A 22,274-nucleotide genomic window follows, 5' to 3' on the forward strand; every position below is an offset into this window, starting at 1 on the left:
CCTCCCACCCTGACCCCAAGCCTGCAGGGGTTTCTCCTCCTCCCACTCTGACCCCGAGCCTCCCAGGAACCCCAGGCCTCTGCAGTCCTGGTGGACGTGACGCCCTGGTGGCCACACTGTCCTTTTGTGATCCATCATCACCTGAGAAGGAACAAAGGGCTTTTCTCTCGTGTGAAATCAAGGGAAAGATAGATACTTGGGGACGCCCTTGCCCTGGGATACTGCTTTTCAGTTTGTGTTCCCAAGCTTATTAGCTGCTCTTGGGGCCAGAGAACTTCTCAGTAAATGTTAAAAATAATGTAAAGAAAAGCTAGACGGTCTGTGTAGCCCATTCGGCTCTAAGAGTCAAGCTCAGTGCAGCTCCTGGTGAACTGAAGCCACTCCCAGGCAGGGACGAGGCCCAGGGTGTCTGACCACCCAGAGCGAGGCAGGAGCCGGGCACCCGAGCCCCCTCCACCCAGGATGGTCCCCCTGACGGACTCGGGGGCCACAGCGACCAGATGCCTCTGATGGCCGCCCCCTCCCTCCTGAGATGTCGGAGTTGGGCCAGAGACGCCGAGAAAGCCAGTGCCTGCTAGTGCCCCAGGCCTGTGTGACGTCCAGGCGGGAGCACGTGTCCAGGCGGGAGCACGTGTCCAGGCGGGAGCACGTGTCCAGGCGGGAGCACGTGTCCAGGGGAGAAGGAAGAGAAGGAAAAGGCTGAGGACTTCCTCAGCCTTGTTGTGCAAACTGGACTCTAGAACAGCCAGTGTTGGACTTAGGAGCAGTTCTGGACTCAGTCCAGCGCAGTGTCCGACTCAGTTTTCCGACTTGGGCAGGTCTGCATGCCCTCAGCACCTTGCCGGGAGACTGGTCTTATTTTCAGCTGTGGCCACATGGGGTCCGTCCTCTGCTGGGGCCTCCCGAGTTGCCCTTGGGGGAGGCTTCCTTGGCACCCCTGGGTTGGGTGGATGCGCAGGCAAGCGGCAGCCCAGGCTCATAGCTGCCCCCTCGGTCCCTGAGCCGGGGCACCCACGGGACCAGGCTTCAAGGGCACAGTGATTCCGTCTGGTCTAACCTGAGCTTGGTACCGCAGCACAGACCGCAGGGACCTGAGCGGCTTTGGACACAGTGAGAGTCACCCTTAGGCTTGAGGGGGTGAGGGGTGCTGCGCCTAGACCCCTCCTCTCAGAGCCGCACCCCCCTCAGGCCCCTCAGGGCCATTAGGGGCCCCCGACCTCCCCGCTGAACAGGAGGGGCTCCGTTTGGTGGAACGCCCACCCGGAGGCCCTGGGCCCTGGCCCACTCCGTGTCCCGCCCGCTCTCTGGCCGCGTCAACCGTGCGGCCCACGTGGGCCTGGCAGGCAGGCAGAGAGGCCGCCCCGCCGCACCTGGACACACGAGGTCATAACGGCCACCCTGACCTGCTCTCTTTCTCCCCTCTCTGCCCGCCTGCACCCGCCTCCACTGCGGTTCCGCGGCCCAGTGATCGGGAAATACAGCCAGCACCCAGACTCAGGTGAGCCCCGGGCGCGCGCCACGACACTCTTTTTGTTGCACCGGAAGGGCGTTTTCAGAGCGACTCACGGACCTGTGGTTTCCCTTTCCTCTCTCTCCCCACCCCTTTCGCCCCAAGAGTTGCAGCTGAAGTTGGCCGTAGGTTGGACACCACACGCATCCACTTGTCCTCTGTCCCTCCTGCCTCTAGAAAGCCTGGCTGCCCCCTCCTGTTTGCACCCGGCTTGCACGCTGCCCTCGCCCCTTCCCCTGGCAGTAGCTGGCAGCGTGGCCCAGCCCAGCCATGCCTGCTGGGATGCAGAGCCTCAGGGACGCGGCCCCGGAGCGCTGGAGGCCTGGCTGGCTGCCGCCAAGGGAAACTGCCCACCCCGCATGTGAGCCCGCCGCCCTGGGCGCGGGAACTGCCGGGCCGCTGTCCCTGCACGCGACACTGCCGCGCGCACGCACAAGCCACGGCTGCGCGCACGCCCGCACGAGCCTGGCCTACCGAGCCGAGCCCCTGGGGCTCCCGACCATCCTCGCGGGGAACGGGCTGCACCCCACGTCCGACCCCAGCAGCTTGCCTGCCGCCCCCCGCCTGATGCCGCCTGGGTGTGAGGTCAGACCCCGAGCCACGGCCAAGATGCCTGACTCGGTCCGGCAGGTTCCCTCCAGGCGCCTGGTTCCTCTCTCAGGGTTATCTGAGTTTCTGTTCCCCTAAATCAAGCTTGGGGCTCCTGTCCCTCGTCTTGGTCATGCCTGAGGCCAGGCTGGCCAGGCTCTCCATAGCCGAGACCACTCTCTGGGGCTGACCCTGAAGACCTGACAGGAGGGTGCAGCCCCGGGCCAGGGAGCCCCCCAGCCTTCATCCATGCCGGTCACTCCCGTGCTCAGCTTCCGGCAGAGTCAGCCTGGGCCCCTCTCCAGACCCCCGGGGCTTCGGGGGAACCTGCCAGGAGGGCTCTGACCTCCCACGCCTGCACTCGCTGCTCCTCTCCCGGGTCTGCACCTCACCCCGGGCAGAGGGGAGGAGGGGAGACGGCCATCAGGCCCCCTCCCCCCTCCCCCGCGCCCTCCAGCCCCTCACCGCCCGGTTCTCCCCCAGGAATGAGCGACAGTGTCAAGGACAAGTTCTCCATCGCCTTCTCCATCGTGGGCATGTTCGCCTCCCATGCGGTGGGGAGCCTCAGCGTGTTCTTCTGTGCAGAGATCACCCCCACGGTCATCAGGTGCGTGTGGGCCGCCCACGGGGCAGTCACGGGGGTCTTCCAAGGACACTGTGGTTGCGGTGGGTGCTGCGTGCCAAAGCTGGTGAACGACCCACCAGCTCTAGCCCGGGTCTCTGGACAAGGTGTGGCCTGCACTGGGCGTCCACTTGGGATGGACTGCTGTTCTACCCTGACCCCCAGGGATCCCCGAATCAGGGCAGAACTGAAGCCTGGTCCATCCAGGCGGCTGGAGGGACGGGGAACGGGGATTTGGAGGTACAAGCCGCACAAAAGGACCTGGTAAAGGAGGGGTGTTGGGGTCCCTGGATGTATGCCTGTGCTTCAGCCCCACCAAGTGCTGCCCACTCTCCTAGGATTCAGTGAAAAGCCGGTCTCAGAAAGGAGAGTAGAAAGGGCCTTGGTTTTCTGCTGGCTGAGAAGCCGGTGTCTCCAGTCCAAAGAAAGGCCTCATAGAAAGCCCAGCCGGTTACGTCACTGATTTGTATGACAAATACTTGTTGGGAACCACCCCACCTCCGTGTGCCTGCCCGGCAGGGGCCGCGTGCAAAGACTGAGTGGCGGGCTGTTTTCTGAAAAGGTGGGGGGAACTGCCCTTTCCTTGAGGGTCAGGGGGCGTGTGCACAGGCTTCGGTGCTGAGGTTATAGCGACACGGAAGGGTGTCCTGCTGTCAAGGGTGTCACTTGGGTTCAGTGAAGTGGTGACTTTCGGTCGAGCTCCTGAACTTGGTGTGTGAATGTCATTAACCTTCTGAGCACTTTGTTAAATGTAATTATGAGTGTGGCAGTTACTCGGCCGTGAGATAGAGCCCAGGCTGCCAGCACGCGACACCTTGCCAGCCTCCATTTCCCATGTGGGAGACACGTGAGGCCAATCCCGTTCAAGGCAGGGTGCCCAGGACGGACTGTCTTGCCCCTGGGCTCTGGGCGGAGGCAGGCAGGTCCGCGGGCATCACTCTGATTCCTCCTTCTGGGTTCTCACATGAGCGCCAAGCCTGACGGCTGCCCCATCCTGGAATATGATGCCAGGAGCTTACTTCAGGCAGGACTCCGCAGAGTGCCCAGGCAGACAGCAGCCCTCTGTGTCTCTCTGCAGGTTAAACTTCCCCCCTTCACAAAGGCGCCCAGCAGGGGGGCTCCTGCAGAGGCAGAAGGGCATGGTCAGACCTGTGTGGTTGTCCCTCCGGGGTGGGCCACCCTCCACCCTCCACCCTGGCGGTCAGGAGACCGCATTCATCACAGTTGGGTTCTGCTGAACAAGCTGAACTGAAGGAAACGGAGTCATCCTTTTCCTTGGAGGCAGACGTGGCAAGATTATTGGGGATGGAAATTCAGCGAATGTTCTCGGGGTCCGCTTACCCCTACAGACAGCTTACCGCTGGGTGATGCGTTTGTAGTTGCAGAGGAAGGAGGTGAGGGGCGCTCCCCGCTGGACACCTCGCACCCCGGCCCTTCCTGGCGTTTCCCCTCGGGGGCCAGTCCCAGAGCTGCTGGGAGGAAATGGGCTTCCTGCCCCCCCCCCCCGCCCCCATCTCGCAGGTGAATCCCAGGGCAGCTGGGAGGGGCCGCTCAGGCCTGCAAGCTTCGTGTTTGCTGGTACAGAACTAGCCTTTTGTTCACCACTGTTACAAAGACACCCTCTGAACAAGCACAGGAGCGAAGGTCAGGGCCTGCCTATCGAGCGGCAAACAGAAGGCTCCGGGGCGCCAGCCGTCACGTCCTCGGGTGACGGGTGTGCTCGAAGGCCTCCAGGTGCAGCAGGGGCTTCTCGGGCGCCACAGACCCCCACCCCTTGGGCTTCAGCAGGACTAGGGGATCTGGCTGGTGAAGAGGTGGCGGTGGCTTTGGTGTGACAGGCCCCGTGTCACCTGCAAGCTGCGGGCGGGCACCCTCAAACTGGACAGGGAGGAGGCAGGCGCTGGGGGCGGAGACAAGCTGCTTCAGCTCCCACCATTTCCAGGCTGCCTGCGCACCAGGGCCTGGCTGTGGGGCTTTTCCTTATGGACAGTCCACACACAGTGTGAGTTTCAGGCGCAGCACACAGTGACTCAGTGAAGGTCACTATATATATTCATTTAAAAGTAAATTATAAAGTGCTGGCTCTGCTCCACGTGCTGTTCAGTACCTCCTTGTGGCTGTTTTACTCCGGCTGGCTTGTGCCTCTTACCCCCCACCGCCATGCCCCTCCACGCTCTCCCCCCAGCAGGAACCACTAACTAGTCTTCTCCATATCTAGAGTCTGTCTCCTTTCTGTTATATTCCCTAGCTCGTTGTTATTTTAGATCCCACCTATAAGTGATACCATACAGTATTTGTCTGTCTCTGGCTTCCTTCCCTTAGCATACCACCCTCCACGTCTGTCCACGTTGCAGACGGCAGTCTTGTTCTTTTTCGTGGCTGACGCTCCATCGCGTGTATATGCTGTGTCTTCTGGATCCGTCCGTGGACACTTGGGCGCTTCCCTGTTTTGGCTGCTGTAAATGAGGCTGCTCCAGACACTGAGGAGCGTGTCTGGTCTTGGTGCTTTTGGTTTTCCTTGGGCGCAGAAGTGGAATCTGGACCATGTGGCGGTTCCAGGGTTCATCTGCTGAGAACCCTCCTCCCTCATGGTCTCCGGGGTGGCTGCAGCACTTCGCGTTCCCACCAGCAGCGCACAAAGGTTGTCTTCTCCACGTCCGCGGCGACGGGGGTGGGGGGGGTGTGTGCTCTTTTTGATGGTGGCCGTCTTGACGGGTGCGAAGCGGCGCCTCGCTGTGGTTCTGACCTGCTTTCCCTGACGGCCGGGATGCGGAGCATCTTTCCCTGTGCCTGTCGCCATCTGCCCGTGTTCAGTTCGGCGACGTTTCGGCCGGGGTCTTGTGTTTTCAGTGTTCAGCTGTATCAGCTGTCTGTCTGTTTTGGATGTTAACTCCTGATCAGTCCTACCACTTGCAAATGCTGTCTCCCATTCAGTGGGCTGGCGTCTCCCTTTGTTGACGGTTTCCCTTACTGTGCAAAACCTTACACTTCAGGCAGTTTAATTAGGTCCTGTTTATTTTTCCTTGTGTTTCCTTCACCTGAGGGGATGAGCAGCGTCACCTGCTGATACCTCCTCACAGGCTCTAGGGGCGCCGGGGCCTGGCTGCCCCCTGCCTCCGTCTGAGCTCATCCCACCCTCCTCCTCGCGGACTGGCTCCTCCCCAGCCACCGCCCCCGCCGGACGGAACCCACCGCGTCCCTGCTCCAGGCGCACCTCAAGAGTGGGCACTAGGGAGGGACAAAGACGCCTGCATGTGATGAGACACGCGGGGCGGCTGCTTACGTCGTATATGAATGTGTGTAGCACAGGCTCCCCCTGGGGGCTGACCCAAGACCCGGGGCCCTTGCCGCAAGTGGGCGGAGCTCACCTCTGCCCCGAGAGAGACTCCTCCTGATGGCCCCATCTGCAGGGACGGGTGGGGACAGAGTGTGTGCGGAGGGTCTGATCCCAGGGACGTGGTGTTATCAGTGACTCCAGCCTTAGTGTTTCTGACAGTGATACTTATGCAGATATTGGCAGAAATATTTGTTCATCTCTGACTTCACAGAAAGGCAGTGAAAGTAAGTAACACAACGGAGGAAGCGAAAAACAGGAGGTTTGTTTTCTGTGTTCAAGATGCTGGGTTCATGTCTTTAAAAGGATAATTTGAAGATTCTTTGTTTTTCCTTTTTCTTTATTCTTTTTTTTTTCCCCCAAAGATCCCAGAATACTTAGTCCAAGCTTGCTACTTCTAAGAAATCTGCCTGCATACCTACCTTTCTATCATTAAAGTAACTTAGGTGTTATTACTAGTAAAAAATAAGGGCCCTTTGGCTCAAATGGTAAAGAATCTGCCTGCAATGCAGGAGACCTGGATTTGATCCCTGGGTGGGGAAGATTCCCCTGGAGAAGGGAAAGGCTACCCACTCCAGTATTCTTGCCTGGAGACGTCCACGGACAGAGGAGCCTGGCGGGCTACAGTCCTTGGGGTCGCAGAGTCAGACACGACTGAGCGACTGACGGATCACCATCACATCACTAGTAAACCAGATATCCAGTGCACAGTGAGCCCGGGTCCTCGTTTCTCTGTAAATCTACTGCTTAAACATGGGCAGGTGCTGCCCTCTCGTGACAAGCTGGAGAAAAGCAGAAACACTTGCGGGACGGGGTAGAGCCTCAGAACCAGCCACGGTAATCATCCCATTCTCTGAACTGAGACTTCTGAAACACGAGAGCCAAAAATGGAATACCAGATTCTGCCACAGCTGTTCCCAATCTTCCTAATTTCAAGGGATCCTTGATAGGAAATCAACAGAAAATGGCTTTTGTGGGAACAATATGTAAAGACGCAGGCACACGTGTATTGCATTTTATATGTATACGTTTGTAGACACAGAGGCACTTTTTAAAATCCAGTCCAAAGTTCTACTGCAAATCAAATACATTTCATTTGATAGACCTCCCAGGTGGCGCCAGCAGTAAAGAACCCGCCTGCCAGTGGCAGCTCAAGGGATAAAGAATCCACCTGCAATGTGGGAGACCTGGGCTGAGTCCCTGGTTTGGGAAGATCCCGTGGAGAAGGGAAAGGCTACCCACTCCAGTATTCTGGCCTGGAGAATCCCATGCAGAGAGGAGCCTGGTGGGCTACAGGTCCATGGGGCCGCAAAGAGTCAGACACGACTGAAGCGACTCGGCATGCGCGCACGCTAAGCTAGCACCTTACCATGACAAGTTCTCCTGGACTCTGAGGGGAGCCCAGCTCCTTCACCAGGACAGGACTCCCTTGGGGGCTGTGTGCCCACCTCCCTCAGCACCACCCAGACTCAGACACAGGAAGGTCACCCAGGTGGAGAAAATGACGGCTCACTGGTATCAAAAGCCCGAAAAACACGCACTTTATCCCCAGCACCGCACACGGCCCCGCAGCGCCCTGCTGCTCCCTGGTGTGACCAGACTCGTGAGGACCAAACGGTTGTTTCAGGCTCTTGCTCATTCATCTTCAGGGGCTCAGCTGCAACACTCTCCCAGGGTCATCAGGCCACTCTGCTGCGTTCACCCGGCCAGCGGCCTCCTGCTGAGGATCAGGGTGATCCGATCCGCAGCGTCCTGCTGTTCACAAAGCACCGTGTCTGCTGTGGATGTTCCAAAAGAGAATCTTTGACCGTCTCTTCCCCACTGCACATTCTTGCCTCCTCTGTCACAGGCCAACTGGCCACGAGGCTGTGGGTTTATTTCTGGGCTTTCTGTTCTGCCTCTGGGCCAGCACCATGCTGCTCTGGCTACGGCAGCTTTGTAGTGTAGTCTGGAGTCAGGGAGCTTGCTTCCTCCAGCTCTGCTCTTCTTTCTCAGAGTTGTTTGGCTATTAGAGGTCTTCTGTGTTTCTGTAGGTTCTGAAATATTTGTTGTAGTTTTGTGGAAGATGTCATGGGTATTCTGATAAGGACTGCACTGAATCTGTAGATTGCCTTGTGTGGTGGTGATTTTAAGAACATTAATTCTGCCAATCCAAAAACAGTGTATATTTCCATTTGTTTCTATCATCTTCTGTTTCTTTCACTGGCATCATAGCTTTCAGAGCACAAGTCTTTTGCCTCCTTAGGTAGGTGGATTCCTAAGTATTTTACTCCCTTTGATGTGATGGCAACTGAGATTGCTTCCTTAATTTCTCTCACTGAGAGTCTCTTGTTCCTGTACAGAAATGCAACAGACTGGTCTATTAATTTTTTATCTTGCTGTTTAACCGAATTCACGGATGAGCTCCTGCAGTTTTCTGGTGGCATCTTTAGGATTTTCTATGTACAGCTTCATGTCATCTGCAAACAGTGACAGTTGTACTTCTTTCCAGTTTGGATTCTCCTCTGATTGCTGTGGCTAGGACTTTCACTCAAAACTACACTGTGTAAACACGGCGAGAGTGCGCACCTTGTTCACATTCCTGATCGCAGAGGAAACGATTTTAGCTTTTCACCATCGAGTATGTTAGCTGTGGGCCTGTGATCATGCTCCTGCTCAGTCACTAAGTCGTGTCCAACTCTTTGTGACCCCATGGACTGTAGTCCCCCAGGCTCCTCTGTCCATGGGATTTCCCAGGCAAGAGTACTGGAGTGGGTTGCCATCTTCTCCTCCAGGGGATCTTACCTGGAGGCAAATCAGACCTGCGTCTCCTGCACCAGCAGGCAGTCTTCACCAGTGCGCCACCGGGCAGCCTGGGTTTGTCATATATGGCCTTTATTGTGTTGAGGTGTATTTCTTCTTGGTGCAGGACCCCCAGCCTGGGTAGCCCGACTTGGGGCTCAGAACTCACTTCTGCAGGAGATCTCTGGAATCTAGTCCCAGCGTGTGGGTCAGCGGGCCAGTGGGGGTCATGAGGCTTTGTGTTGTGCGTCTGGTCCTCCTGCCCATCTTGTCGTGGCTCCTTCTTCACGTCTTTAGCTGTGGGTCTGTTTGGCAGTTTCTGGTCCTTTTCATCAGCGGCTGTTCCGCAGACCACTGTGATTCTGGTGGGCCCGTGAGAGGAGGTGAGCGCGGGGTCCCTATGCTCCGCTGTCTTGGCAGCTTTCATCTTGATGTGCTTTTAATGCCTTCATTAATCTGTGGCCACCCTCCTCTCTTCTAAGCCAAGAGCAAGCCTCGGGACAACAGCGTAAGCTAGTAACACTTGGTTTCCAGACACCCTGTATCATGTACAGCAAGTGAGGCTGGTTTTCCCCCTTACGCTGGTGTTTATTATAGTCACCGTTGAAAGTGAACGAAGAGGCAGCCTGGGCTGACGGGGGTTGGGGGGAGGGGGACGCGGGACAGGACAGGGCGGGGGTGGAGCCCGGCCCGCCCCGCTGACCCGTGCGCCCCGCAGGTGCGGCGGGCTGGGGCTGGTGCTGGCCAGCGCGGGCTTCGGCATGCTGACGGCGCCCATCATCGAGCTGCACAACCAGAAGGGCTACTTCCTGCACCACGTCATCTTCGCCTGCTGCACGCTCATCTGTATCATCTGCCTCCTGCTGCTGCCCGAGAGCCGGGGCCAGAGTCTGCCCGAGAGCATCCCCGACGGCGAGCACTACACGCGCCAGCCTCTCCTGCCGCCCCGGCGCGGCGAGCAGCCGCTGCTGCCCACCCACGCCGAGCTCAAGGACTACTCGGGGTTGCACGACGCGGCTGCCGCAGGCGACGGGCTGCCTGACGGCGCCACGGCCAATGGCGGGCGGCCCATGTAGCTGGGCGCGGCCGTGGGAGACCCCGCTCCGCGGAGGCTGGGGACCCGAGGGTGGGGGTGGGAGACACTGCAAAACTCTCGAGGAGCGCCCGCGTCTGAGGGAGCAGACCTAGCAGACGACCCTTCAGAGACTTTCTTTTCTGCCATGAAATGTTTGTATTTATTTTGGTCATTTTTACAAGAAGCACTTTATTCCCTTCCCTTCACTGATCTCAAAACGGAGCCCCCTCCTCGGGAAGGACGCGCGCGCGCAGGGACCGCGCAGCCCGGCTCCCGGGGGGTGCCCCTGCCCCCGAGCATTCCCACGGCTGCACTTTCCTCAGACTGAGATGTGAATGGTTAGGGTTTTGCTAAAGTCTCTGTGATGGTTTGTAAAGGTCTTTTCTGTAAGGGAAGAACTTCCGCTCTGTGTTAAGGAAAAGCAGCTCACAATCTCATTAAAACCAGCTTCGTCTCTACTTGGAGATCATCCTTTTATACTTGACCCGGAAGCTCTTCCAGGGGAAAAGCATCACCATTTCACCGGAAGTCGTAAATGATGAGTGGTGACATCGCCAAGGTCTTCCAGCGTAGGTCTGCCGGCTCCGCTCCCCAGCAGCCAGCGCCTCGCCTCCCGAGTCAGTGCTGGGCCCTCCTCCCGGTGCAGCTCCGCAGGAGAGGCCCCCGCGCCGCGCCGCCTCGCAGTCAGCGTTTCTGCAGCACGACTTGAATACCGGCTCCTTCCTGAACTAACACCGCACGGAAATCACCAGCCTGGAGGCCCCGGGGAGCCTGCGGGGGACCAGCCGTGCCCTCTGCTTCCCCTGGCCAGGAGCGAGCCTCGGGCGGGGCCTGACCGCAGCCTCGGAGGACATCGAGGCCGACCGAGAGAAGCAATAACCCACCGGAGCTCGCCCCGGCCCCGGCCCCGGCCCACTGTGCTAGGGCGCGCGTCGCGTTCCTCGCCTCGGCCTCCCGCCCGTCCAGGTTAGGCCCTCGGCTCCCGTCTGCGGCTGTTTCAGAAGCAGCGCAGGGGAGGCCAAGAAGCTACCCTCGCCAGCCAGGCGGGCACTGTCTTGCCGCAGCTCTGGCACCCGTCTGGGGACAGCCTGGGCTGCTCTGGAAGGCCCAGCCCCCAGCTCTGGGGCACGGCTTTGCCGTGGGCTGTTCTTCCAGGCAGAGTGTGGTCCCGGGTCTGCGCGAAGCCGCAAGTCAAGTTTCAGCGCGCAGTGGTGCAGCCCCCACGGCCAGGGAAGAGGTGAGCACAAGCCCCACGCTCCCCGCCTGACCCCCCGGCCTGTCTCCCCCCTGCCCCTCACTGTGCCCCTACAGGCTGGCTGACCCCGGCAGGGGCCGTGGGCTCAGGAGAACTTTGTGGGGAAGCAAGCAAACTCGCAGGCCTGCGTTCCAGCCCCTCCTGTGTCTCAGTCACTTCACTTCTGTTTCCATGGGCGGGTCACACTCACCTTCACCTCCAGGCCTGTCTGTCTGCTGCGCAAACTGGGAGGTGCCTCAGCCCTTCTCGCATGCTGGGCACAGGGCCCCCCCGGTCCAGGACAGGCCCACAGTGCAGGTCCCGGGACAGCAAGCGGGGTCCCCGGGCCCCACCCACCAGCTGTGCCTGCACCTGTGGCAGCAGCCCCAGGCCCTGCGTGGCCTCCCGCTGGCGGTGTAGACCTCTAGGGAACGCGTGAGGCCGCAGGGTGTCCCCGCACACCACTCCCAGACTGTCCGTCTTAGGTGACCGCGGTAGACGCTGGGCCTGTGGGGTCAGCACTGTCCCGTCACAGTCAGGCCCGGCTGCTGGACTGGAGAAGCTGGCTGAGCTGGGCTCCTGCAGGCGTGAGGGCGGCACTGCCCAGCAGAGGCCTGTGGCAGCACAGGCTCGGGTTTTGTGAGCAACAGCTGAGAAGCAGGGACAAAGCAGAAAAGCCTCCCGTGGGCCAAGCCCCCGAGACCCCACCCGCGTGGGCAAGGCAGCAGGGCCCGCCTGCTTGGCCAGGCTCTGGTCACGCGTGGGCCCCCGCCCATGTCCTCTGCACTCAGCAGGGAGATGCTGCTCAGGCACCTGAATGCCCGCTGCCCGGGAGACCAGCGCCACCCAGCGCCGCCTCCAGCGCCAACCTGCACACCCCCATCCCGACCCCAGGAAGCCAGGACCCCCTTCCAACAAGTCAGGCACACAAGCGACCCTTCTGCTTTCTGTTCTTTTCCAGAAACCAGTAACAACTCATCCAATATCCCGCATATTACCACCCGAAACAAAGGGTAAAAGAGTTTAAATGTCTCATTTTCTAAGAGCCTAATCACTTGCGACTAGGGGGAAGGGGCTGGTGAGCTGGTTCGACCACAGAAGAGCAAGAATGAGGCCTTGCAGCGGAAGTACTGCCCCAGGTACCACTTCCTACAGCCAAACAAGGGGGCCGAGGGGCCACAAGACTGAGGGGACCCTGGCCAGGACGCAGCCCCGGGCCGGGGGGACACAGCGCGCCGGCCTTGCTGGGGGGCCCTCTGTGCCCCACAGCCCCGACCTGGAGGCTCCTGGGCGGGACCCATGCAGCCCGTGAGTGGACAGGCCCCCTGGAGTGCCTGCTGGCAGCACAAAGCTTCGCCCGGCCCTGACCCAGCCTTCCATGCTGCCTGCATGCCGTCACGGCTGTTGTACCCCGGGGGGGATCTGTGTAAATGTACAGAAATAAAGACGTTGCCCCATTAACACACCTCCTCTGGAATGTCTTCCCTACCTCATCCGGTGGGATCCCCTACAGGGCATTTCACGACCACTGGCTACAAGGAATAAACCCTGTTGCTTCAGGTCTCACCGTGTCTCTGCCTCAGCGCCCGTGTGACCCCAGCCCCGGCCCTGCCCCAGGACGGCGGTGGGGGGGCTCCTGGCCGGGCGGAGGCAGGGCGGGGTGACTGCCCACCACGTGCTGAGTGCCGCCCTCAGACCCCCGAGGAGGGGGCGGCAGGTTTCCGAGCTCGCCCCTCTCGTGTGGACGTCCTGCTGACCTCACCCAGGGCCTGGAGCCTCCCGAGGAGGGAACGATTCTCACACTGTGACTGTCAGGGAAGACAGCACCCAGAGCTCTCTTTAATGTAGTGTTTTTTTTTAACAAGAAAGCAATATTTCTTTAATAAAGTATTTATACCAAACTCTCCTCTCCATAGCCCTGATTTTGTTACCTACTCCGCCCAGAGAGATGCCCGCCGTACCTCCAAGCCGTGACTGGCCGGGGCTGGCAGGTTAGTGGCTTAGCCCGGGACCCGGTCCCTGGAAGGGCCTTTCATCCCAGCTGTCCCAGCTCAGCTGTGGGCACTGGCCGGACACGACACCTGCCACCACGTGAAACGAGCTCCAGGGTCCCAGACCACCACCTCCCAGGACAGAAGGGGCCCACGTGGACCCCAAGCATCAGAGTCCTGTGCTGGCAGCACGCGGGGCACTCTCCAGGCCCACAAAGCAGGGGCCGCCGGACTCTGGGGAGGAAGCTGTGAAAACTCCCCAGGGACGTGACTGGAAGCCAAGTGAGGAACCACCAACCCAGGAACTCCAGCTTCCGGAGAGCAGCACGTGTCCCAGAGAGACTGACGCCACCGTGAGCCACGGAAAAACGCTGAGGATTAAGATGTGGGCAGAGGGGGACGTGGGCGGGAGGGGCCCGGGGCATGAAGGAGAGAGCAGACAGAAGGAAAGACGGCTGGCGGAAGCATGGGGAGGGGCTGACGCTGGGATGTTCAGCGAAGCAGGTAAGCCCGGGACCCAGGTCCTAGGGACCCCGGCACCCAGGGTTTGCAGAGCGTTTCTGGCGATAACCCAGCCCGGTGAGACGGTTCCCACCTACCAGGTGAGGGGACAGGGCCCAGCGGAGCAAGACCCAGGGGATGGAGCCAGCAGGACGGCCTGACAGTCGTGGCCCATGCCCTCTCTCGGACCGGGCGGCCCCCCATCCTCGCACATCTTGCTGGGGCCCTCCTCCCGGGACCCACCCCGGTGACAGGAGGGAGGAGGCCAGCCCTTTAAACACAAACAGGAACTCGTGGACCTGTGCCGCAGTGGATCCAGGCTGTTTATTCAAGCGTCCCCGGTGCCCGAGTCTCTCCGGCTAGAACTTCTCCGGAAAGGCCTGCATTTCCTCCTTGATCCGGTTTTCTACCAGCAACTCGAAGCTGCTACTGGTGTTTGGAAGGTTATAACTGACGAAGACCTGCTTGCTGGTCTTCCTGGCTGAAAGAGAGAGACCACAGGGACGCGTGTGACCCCACGCCTGCCCGTAGCAGAGAAAGGCCTGGGAAAGGCAGGCTTTTCGAGAGCGAAGAAAGCTCTGACTCCGACGACATCACGGGCAACTGCTGCAAAACAGACCAGCTGCCAGAGCCTGCCGGCGTCGGGAAGAGCAGCTCTGAGAGCCACGGCCCCGAGGCCCAGTGAGGCGCACCCCCAGCCCCCGAGTCTGCTCAAGGACCCCGGTGTCTGTGAGCCCCTGCGCTACACACAGGCCGGCTGCTCCGCGTCTTCAAAGCGCAGATAATGTCCACAGATTTAAAATATAAAGGTCCTTCAATACGACCCTCTCCCCCAACCCCACCACCCTCCTCCCAGAGGAGCTGACACTCCTCATGAACGTGTGTGCGGGTGTGCACACACGCGCACACACACGGGTGTGGTTTTCAATTGGACGCTGAGCACACGTCTGAGCCCCTTTCTACAGAACCACCCAGGGCAGGTGGGAGCAGCTCCAACCGTGAAAACCAACCTCAGCTGTAACCCCGGGTCCTGAGGACTAAGCGGGCGGTACCAGCCCCCTCACCTGGTCCCACCCCCGGGGCAAAGGCAAAGCGCTCCTCCCCACAGGCCACAGAGACAGATGAGTCCCACCATCAGAGGCAACAGTGGGCGGAGGGGGAAGCTGGGCCCTTCACATCACAGCAGCTCTGCGTTCAGTGGCAGAAAGTCCCTGTCCCCAGGGGCTGCTGACTCCCACCCCTTCACGCGCCAACCCCGAGCCCACCTTCCACGTCCGCCCAGCAGCCCCTCTGCCCTCCAGAGCCGCATGGAGCAAGGGGTCCCCATTCACGGGAAGCCCCCAGGGCCCCCAGGTCGCTCATCTCCCACACGAGATGGTCTCGGGACACTTGTCTCTTCAGCACCGTCCAGACAACCAGTAACAGTTAATAACGCCTTCCACTGCAGGGTCCAGACCCCAGCTCCAAAGGACAACAAGCAGGGCGTCCCAGGCCGGCCGGCCACGATCTCAGCAAGCATGTCACCTGCCCCGGGGGGCGCTGGCATCTCACCACATGCGTCTGACCCTGCTGGGCAGTGGGCTGGCATCTCACCACGCATGCCTATCCCTGCTGGGTGGTGGCCAATGGCTGCCAGGTTTGTGGATATCGGTAGGTAGGCGCCTCCATCACATCTGACCTAAGTTACAGAGGATGTCTGTATTCTGTTTCAGATTACATTGTTTGTAAACTGATGTAAACCACGTGAAAGAAAAATGCTAATTTAAAAAAACCCCAACATTTGCACAAAATGCAAAAAAAAAGATTAAAAGAGCCCCAGTTTACGCTCACAGATTGCCTCACCCCCAGGACACTGGGAGCCAGCTCATTCGTGTCTCCTCAAACGAGCTCCCACTGCCTCCACTCCCGGACTCTGTCCACACTCGGGGACCCCCCAGTCCGAGCTCCACACGCAGGCAGGCTCCCGCCCTCCTCCACCAGGCCCAGCAAACGGAGGTCTGGCTGCTGCGGGGGATGGTGTTACCCTGAAACGCAGGCACACACAGTGAAGCAAAAGGGCATCAGGGTTCCAACCCATTTCCACTGAAAACTAGCAACTCTGGCGAAGGCAGAGAAGGAAGAGCAGCACCTGGGAACCAGACGAAGGCGAAACAGGAAGCTTTCCTATTCTTCCTGCTGGTTATCTGTGGATTCAGAACTGCTTCCTGTTAAGAGGTCACCAAGATAACGTACTACTCGGGTTCCTATACCTTGAGACTAAAGCTCAAGTGTGGTGGATGGTCCTGAGACGCGGCCGCTGGCCCTGTGGTCTCCACCCCGTCTGGTGCGGCCTGTGGGCGCTGTGACAACCCCGCCCCTAGAAAGCTGCCATTCCCTGGGCTGCATGTGACTGTGGGGCGTCCCAGAGCGACCGGCACAGACATGCCCACTCCCCAGGGACCAGGCTGACAGATCTGTGAACACAGCCACAGGTAAGCGCCTCAAAACCATGGCAGGGGTCCCATCGCCACACCCCGGCAGGCACTGGGCTCCACACGTGGCCGGGACACTCAGGCCAGACGGGGGCGAGGCTGCTCTACCCACTGAGGTTCCCAAGCACCAGGGACCACCAGGCACGGGCATCCTCACCTGGACCAGCGAGGCATCTGCAGGACGTGTGCTCTGGGTACAGTGGAGGCTGGAGCCCCCAAACCTCGCCAGGCCCTCTCCCTTCGAGCTCTGAGCAGCATCACGTGCAGTGGATGCTACCTGGAGCCGCTGCCACTGGGCACCGTGGGCATCCCTCACCCTCGCCTCCCATGAGAACGAGGAGCAAAATCACCTGTCACTCATCGGCTCGGAGGCAACCAAGGCCATCGGAGCGGGTGGGGAGCAGGCCCCTGGAGAGGGTGCTGGCACCACCTCCTGAGACCTGTGCTCAAGGCCTGGGCTTCCTGCAGCAACCAGGGGGGTCACCTCCCAGACGGAGACCGTTCCTCCTACGCTGACTCACCTCCCCACTCCACTGAACAGCGAGGTCCCCACCTGGGCGCTCCGGCAGCTGAGCTGAAGAACTTACCTAAGCGCTGGGCGAGGCCGGTGGACATGGTGTCAGACGTGTCCCCGAGGAGGGCAGTGGACAGGGGGATGGAGTCCTGCAAGGAAAACAGAGCGATACTGGTTCCTCTGCGAGGTCCAGCGCTCCTGGATCACCTGGGCCCCCCTTCCTGCCACAGACCAGCCTCCCCCTGCAGTGGGCCTGTGTCCTCTCCCAGCAGCAGACAGGCCTGCCCAGGGAAGGGCTGGAGCAGCCCAGAGGGGCAAGTGGGTGCAAAGTCAGAGGGGCGGGGGCACCGCAGCCGTGATGGGGCCTGGAGGTCCATGCAGGCTCTGAACTCTTGGGGGTCTGAGCGGAGGGACAACAGCGCTGATGCTGTCAGTGCCAGGCTAAGCCAGGCCTGCAAGAGGAGTGTCCAGGTCCTAGCGTCCTGACCCCAGCACCTGCGAAGGTGACTTTATTTGGACACAGGGTCTCTGCAGATGTAGTTGAGATGTAAGCAAGGGGAGGTGGACTCTTCCTCTAACAGGACTGGTGTCTTAGGAAGAAGGGGAGAGACAGATGCACAGAGGAGGCCTGGGACACTGGAGCAGGACTGGGGTGATGAGGCTGCCAGACCAGGGGCCGCAAGGTGGGAACAGCGCCGCAAGGTGGGAGCAGCGCCGCAAGGTGGGAGCAGCGCTGCAAGCCCAGAAGCGGGAGGAAGCAGCCCGCTGACGCCTCGATTCCGCCTTCTCTGCTGTTCTCAAGCTCCCCGGGCTGCGGCCCTTGGTTACAGCAGCTCTGACACACGGTGGCAAAGGGGACCTCGGCCGACGGCAGCGATGGCGTGGGGCCCAGGTGACAGGTGAGGGAGGTGAGAAGTGGCCGGATTCTGCGGGAGGGGCGGCCTGGGGTCTGGAGCGCCCAGTGGGACACCAGTTACAGCCCGATGGGACGGCGGAGGGAAAGGGCGGGAGAGAGGTCCGTGCGGGAGATGTAAGCAAACGCGGTCAGCGGGGAGCCGGCAGAAAACCGGGGGGACACGCCACCCCCGGCCCAGGGAGGGTGAGAGCGGACAGCAGAGGTCCCACGGGGGCCCTGACACTCCAACCAGAGACGCGGGGTGGAGGGAACCAGCCGTGCGGAGGGACAGAGCCCCGCGGCGGGCGGCGCAGCCCCCGGCCCCTCCCCCACCCGCCCCGCCGGGACCCCAGCGCCCCTCCCCCTGCCTCCGCCCCCTCCCCCTGCCTCCGCCCCCTCCCCCTGCCTCCGCCCCCTCCCCTCCCCGCCCCTCCCCGCCCCCCGCCGCACTCACGTAGCGCGTGCACATGGCCACGGCGAGGTTGCGCAGGTGCGGCGTGGCCCCCACCCAGAGGAAGAGCGAGTCCGTCAGCCGCATCACGTGGAAGTGGACAAGCTGCTCCCACAGCCGCGCGCTGAAGTTGTGCAGGGACACGTCCCCGCCGGCGGCAGCCGCCGGCCGCTCCATCCGCACGGAGCCCGGCCGCGCCAACCCGCCCGCCGCCACCAGACGCCAGCAGGAGAGCGCCGAAAGGCCGAGTGGGCGGGGCCTTCCGGGAAGGCGGGGCCTGGGTGGGAAGTTGAGGGGCGGGCCCGGGAGGGGGCGGGGCGGGCCCGGGAGGGGGCGGGGCGGGCCCGGGAGGGGGCGGGGCGGGCCCGGGAGGGGGCGGGGCGGGCAGGCGTCTTCATTGGGCGCAGTGTAGACTCGCAGGAGCACCTTCCCGGGTATAGACGCATGATCTCGCGCTGTTTACTCGGTGCCACGAGCGCTCAGCGCTGCCGCCTGTGTCCCGCGAGCTGGATTACACTTTCTAAAACCCTCCTGCTGCCAGCAGCCCCGTAGCTGCAGGAGGCCCATGAGAATGGCAGCGATGTTGCAGGAGCTCTCAAAAGGAGAGCTGCGTGGACTGAGTTAGGGGCGTGGACTGAGTTAGGGGCGTGGGCTGACGCGCCTTTGGTCCGAGACAGCAGAGCTGACCCCTGTACAAGCGTGGGCCTCGGCTAACGGTTCAGCCCGAGACTCAGTCTCCCCATCTGCCTCAGAGACGGGGACGGGGGCCACTGTCAGCCCTGCTGGGGAGCTTGACTTGAGTCACTCTGGCACCCTTAGAGTTGACACAGGGACCCTGCAGTGTGTTGAGAGAGTGTCTTTGTAGTAAAAAGCACAGAGCGCCCATTCTTGTCAGATTCTGTTACAACTAACTTGGGCTTAAGGATAGAGATATCAGTTCTTCCTTTTAAATCCCTAACAGGTCTAAATTGAACTGACAGTTAAGAAAGTAAGTATTGTTAAAAAGCTTGCTCTGTTCGCTAATTAATGATTCAATCTATAATTTTCAGGTCAATATTATAATAGATTAACAGCTTTATTAAGAAACTACAATAACTGCACTGATCAAAGTCTACAAACTGAAGCTGTAACGCGTGTAACTCATAAAATCATCACCACAATCAAGAGGGTGCATGTCCATCACCCCCAGAGGCTTCCTCAAGCCCCTGGGAGCGCTTCCTGACCCCCACCCGGGACGCTGCGCTGCACTCAGTCACAGAGCAGTTTGCATTTTCTAGAGTTTTATGTAAATGGAACGTACAGTGTATACAGTGTTTTGTCTGCCGTTTCTCTCCTCACAGTTATTTTGAGATTCACGCAGGCTGTTACGAGTCAGTGATGATCCGGGTTCCGCTGGCTGGACACATCGCTGTGTGTTTAGCGGCCATGCGGTGGTGTCCACTTGGGCAGTTTTCAGTTTGGGGATGCTGCAGTTAAGCTGCTGCAAACACGTGTGAACAAGTAAGTCTCTGTGTGAACATGTGCTTTCATTTCTCGTAGTTAAAGACCTGGAGCAGAATGGTTGTACCGTGTGTGACTTCTTGAGAACCTGACAGACTGTTTCCACAGTGACTGTGCACTGTATGTCCCAGTCTGTTTCGTTTAGCCATCCTAAGGAGTATCTCAATGTAAGTTTAATTTGCACTTCCTTAATTAATAATGAACTTCAATTTATACATTACATCATACACAAAGTGAAGTCAAAATGGTTCAGAGACGTAAATGGGAAACCTAAAGCTGTCGGACTTGCAGAAGACATAGGGGAAAGTCTGTGACCTTTTATCAGACCAAGATTTCACAACAAAATACCAGAAGTGTGATCCATGAAAAAATAAGTCAACAAACTGGACTGACACAGCAGGTGATGTCACCCCACATTAACTCCTAATACCCTCTTAATGCCTTGTCCCCTTAGAAGACAAACGCCATTTTCAAATCAAGAGTTTCTCTCTCTAAAGAATCCTGAAGAGCTGTCTGAGAACCTAAGGCAACTAGCTAACCCCCTGTTCCCTGCCTCCTCCCCAGTCCAGCCCCAGCACAGGTGGGATTGTGCTCCTCTCTGTTCTTCCCACTGGGCTCAGATAACCACCAGGGAAGTCACATGACCCAGCAGGCAGGCTTACAACCTCTAACCACCCCATCAGCAGCTGTCCCTAACACGCTGCCCTGCGGGCCCCAGGATTGCACCCTCTCATTTGCCTCGAGGACGCTTCCCCTCAAGCCCTAACCCCACCAAGCCCAAGTTCACCACATAACCCAGCTTCTGCATTTAGAAAGAAAATCGAGGTTGTCAGGCTCAATTTCCCCAAGGCCTTGTCCCTCTACTCAAACCCATACCTTCCGGTGGCCTCATTCTTACCTCCTTCTCCCCCTCATTAAGCAGAGATGCCCCCTCCCTGTGTCCGAGGTTGATTCTTCCCTCTGTGCTCTGACCCTGCCCTCCTGCATGTCCTCAGGAACCCACCCCATCAACCATGCCAGTTCTGCAAACACTGTGGTGGCCTCTGAGATGTGCCACCCAGACCCCCTTCAAGAAAGGACTGGCTGTCCCAGCTGCTGGAACTGCCCAGAGCAGACAGCCTCCCGCTGTGGGCTCCTTCGGGGTCTGCACCCCCTCCCCAGGCAGCCCACACCCAGTGACTGACAGAAGCAGCTGCGGAAAGGCTAGGCCATTTCAGCTCAACACGGAACAACTGCGGGGGCCATTTTCATTCCAGACTGATGCTCTGCAGACGCTGAGCTCCACAAGGAGGCCCAGCCCCACCCCCACCGCCTGCCCTGTGCTCCCCCACCCTCCCTGACTTCCCTGCAGGAGAGCCCCCTGTCCGGAGGGAGGTTCGCTGACTCTGCCCAGTGGGGAGCCTCTCCTGGCCTGCCTTTTTACTTCGCACAGAGCAATCATTGGCACAATGTCCTTTTTCCTGCCCACCTTCCTTCTCAGGAAGCTTCTCGGGGCAGCTCCGGGGGCCCCTCACCTTGGGGTAGGTAGCTGGCAGGGCCCTGGGGGCACGGGGAAGATGGACTGAATGGTTGGGGGAGTGAGGGAGCTGGAGGAACAGCCAGGGACTTCACGGGGCTGCAGGCTCCTGGCCTGGCCCAGCTCTCGCTAGCGCTGTGTCCCTGCGCTGGGCCTCTGTTACCTTAGCTGGAAATGAAAAGACTGGCTTAGGTCACCTCCAGGGCCCCTTCCTGAAGCGACTTAGCAGCAGCAGCAAGGCGCCTTCCAGGGCTAGTGTCCTGTGAAGATCAGATAAGCATGCAGACGGGTAACAGGATCCTTCCACTCCAGGACAGGCAGGAGCCTGTAATTCTGCAGGGGGCCGCGGGGTGGCAGGTGGGAAGGAGGCGGGCCCCATGCAGAGCCGCCTTGGCTTTGCAGAGCAAAGGAAGGGCCTGGATCCTATCCTCAGGGTCAGTCTTTTCTCTAAACTGTTTAATTTTAGAACACTCAGGTAAAAGAGCAGGTCCTGGTTCCCACGCTGCCCACAGCCCCCAGATGCAAAGCCAGCAGCAGGAGGCTTCAGGAGAGATCAGCCTGCCAGCTGTGGGCTTGAAGAGGGGATGGGCCGGTGTTTCAACTCATCCCTCTCCTCTCTCTGCCACCCGTGTGGGTTGTGAGCCTCGGTCTGGTGTGAATTTCACCAAGAACTACAGGCTTTAGGTGATGGATAAGAGAACCGCCCATGGGGAAGACACCTATCAGCTTCCCCCCCGGGGGAGGAAAGGTGAGTCCCAGGTTCATGATGGGCCCCACCTGGAGATGCAGCTGTGCGCAGGCACGTGTGTGGCGTGTTCACAGCACAGTGAGTCACAAGAACATCCAGGATGTCAGCAGCATCACCACAGTCTCTCATGAGATCCTTGGGCCTTTAATCCAAAGTCAGACCCAAACTCTGCTATATGCCAGGTTAGTAATAGACCAGGTTACATGATGGTAATGTTTTAACCCTGAAACAGCAGTGCTGTGACGGAACCAACTCTCGTCTTCAGCTCACGATGTGTTTCTAGCTTGGACAAGAGGGTAGGAGGTGGGGGAGTGGGGGTACTGGGCTCCAGGTGCCACCTCGGGTCACAGCTGCAGTGCTGGGTCCAGCCTTTCAGTGCTCTGACCCAGAAGTGACGCATCACAGCCTCTTATAGCCCACTCACCGCAGATAGCCACCCGTCACTGTGGCTGGGCGTGGAGGGGTTCCAGGATGGGGGGCAGATGGAGTGTTGGATGAGCACCACTATTCTGCCACCGCAACAGAACAGCACGATTTTCTAAG

At 59.6% G+C, this 22,274-nt stretch overlaps 2 protein-coding genes across 5 annotated transcripts in view; one reads left to right on the forward strand and one right to left on the reverse strand.

Annotated features, from left to right (window-relative positions):
• Window positions 1–12,605, forward strand: part of SLC22A23 (solute carrier family 22 member 23) — a 128,172-nt gene extending 115,567 nt beyond the window's left edge. The window contains exons 8-12 of one of the 4 annotated variants that reach the window (XR_009597686.1): window positions 1,466–1,498; window positions 1,616–1,639; window positions 2,582–2,705; window positions 9,554–11,147; window positions 12,106–12,605. Coding sequence is in view for 2 of the 4 variants with exons in the window: in XM_060403539.1 (XP_060259522.1) it covers window positions 1,466–1,498; window positions 1,616–1,639; window positions 2,582–2,705; window positions 9,554–9,911 (539 nt within the window). In the remaining 2 variants the exon portion in view is untranslated. Of the gene's footprint in view, window positions 1–1,465; window positions 1,499–1,615; window positions 1,640–2,581; window positions 2,706–9,553 lie in introns of all 4 variants that reach the window. The other 3 variants (XR_006057262.2, XM_060403539.1, XM_042237034.2) reach the window with 3 other exon arrangements.
• Window positions 12,606–13,941: 1,336 nt separating this feature from the next.
• On the reverse strand, window positions 13,942–18,217 carry PSMG4 (proteasome assembly chaperone 4). Its single transcript, XM_015105278.4, has 3 exons — window positions 17,971–18,217; window positions 16,695–16,770; window positions 13,942–14,117 (listed from the first exon to the last, which is right to left on the reverse strand). Exons 1-3 carry the CDS (start codon window positions 18,142–18,144, stop codon window positions 13,996–13,998), a joined length of 372 nt encoding a protein of 123 aa, XP_014960764.2. The 5' UTR covers window positions 18,145–18,217; the 3' UTR covers window positions 13,942–13,995.
• Window positions 18,218–22,274: the final 4,057 nt, after the last annotated feature.

The sequence above is a fragment of the Ovis aries genome, chromosome 20 (assembly GCF_016772045.2).
Source record: "Ovis aries strain OAR_USU_Benz2616 breed Rambouillet chromosome 20, ARS-UI_Ramb_v3.0, whole genome shotgun sequence".
In the NCBI taxonomy this organism is placed as follows: domain Eukaryota; kingdom Metazoa; phylum Chordata; class Mammalia; order Artiodactyla; family Bovidae; genus Ovis; species Ovis aries.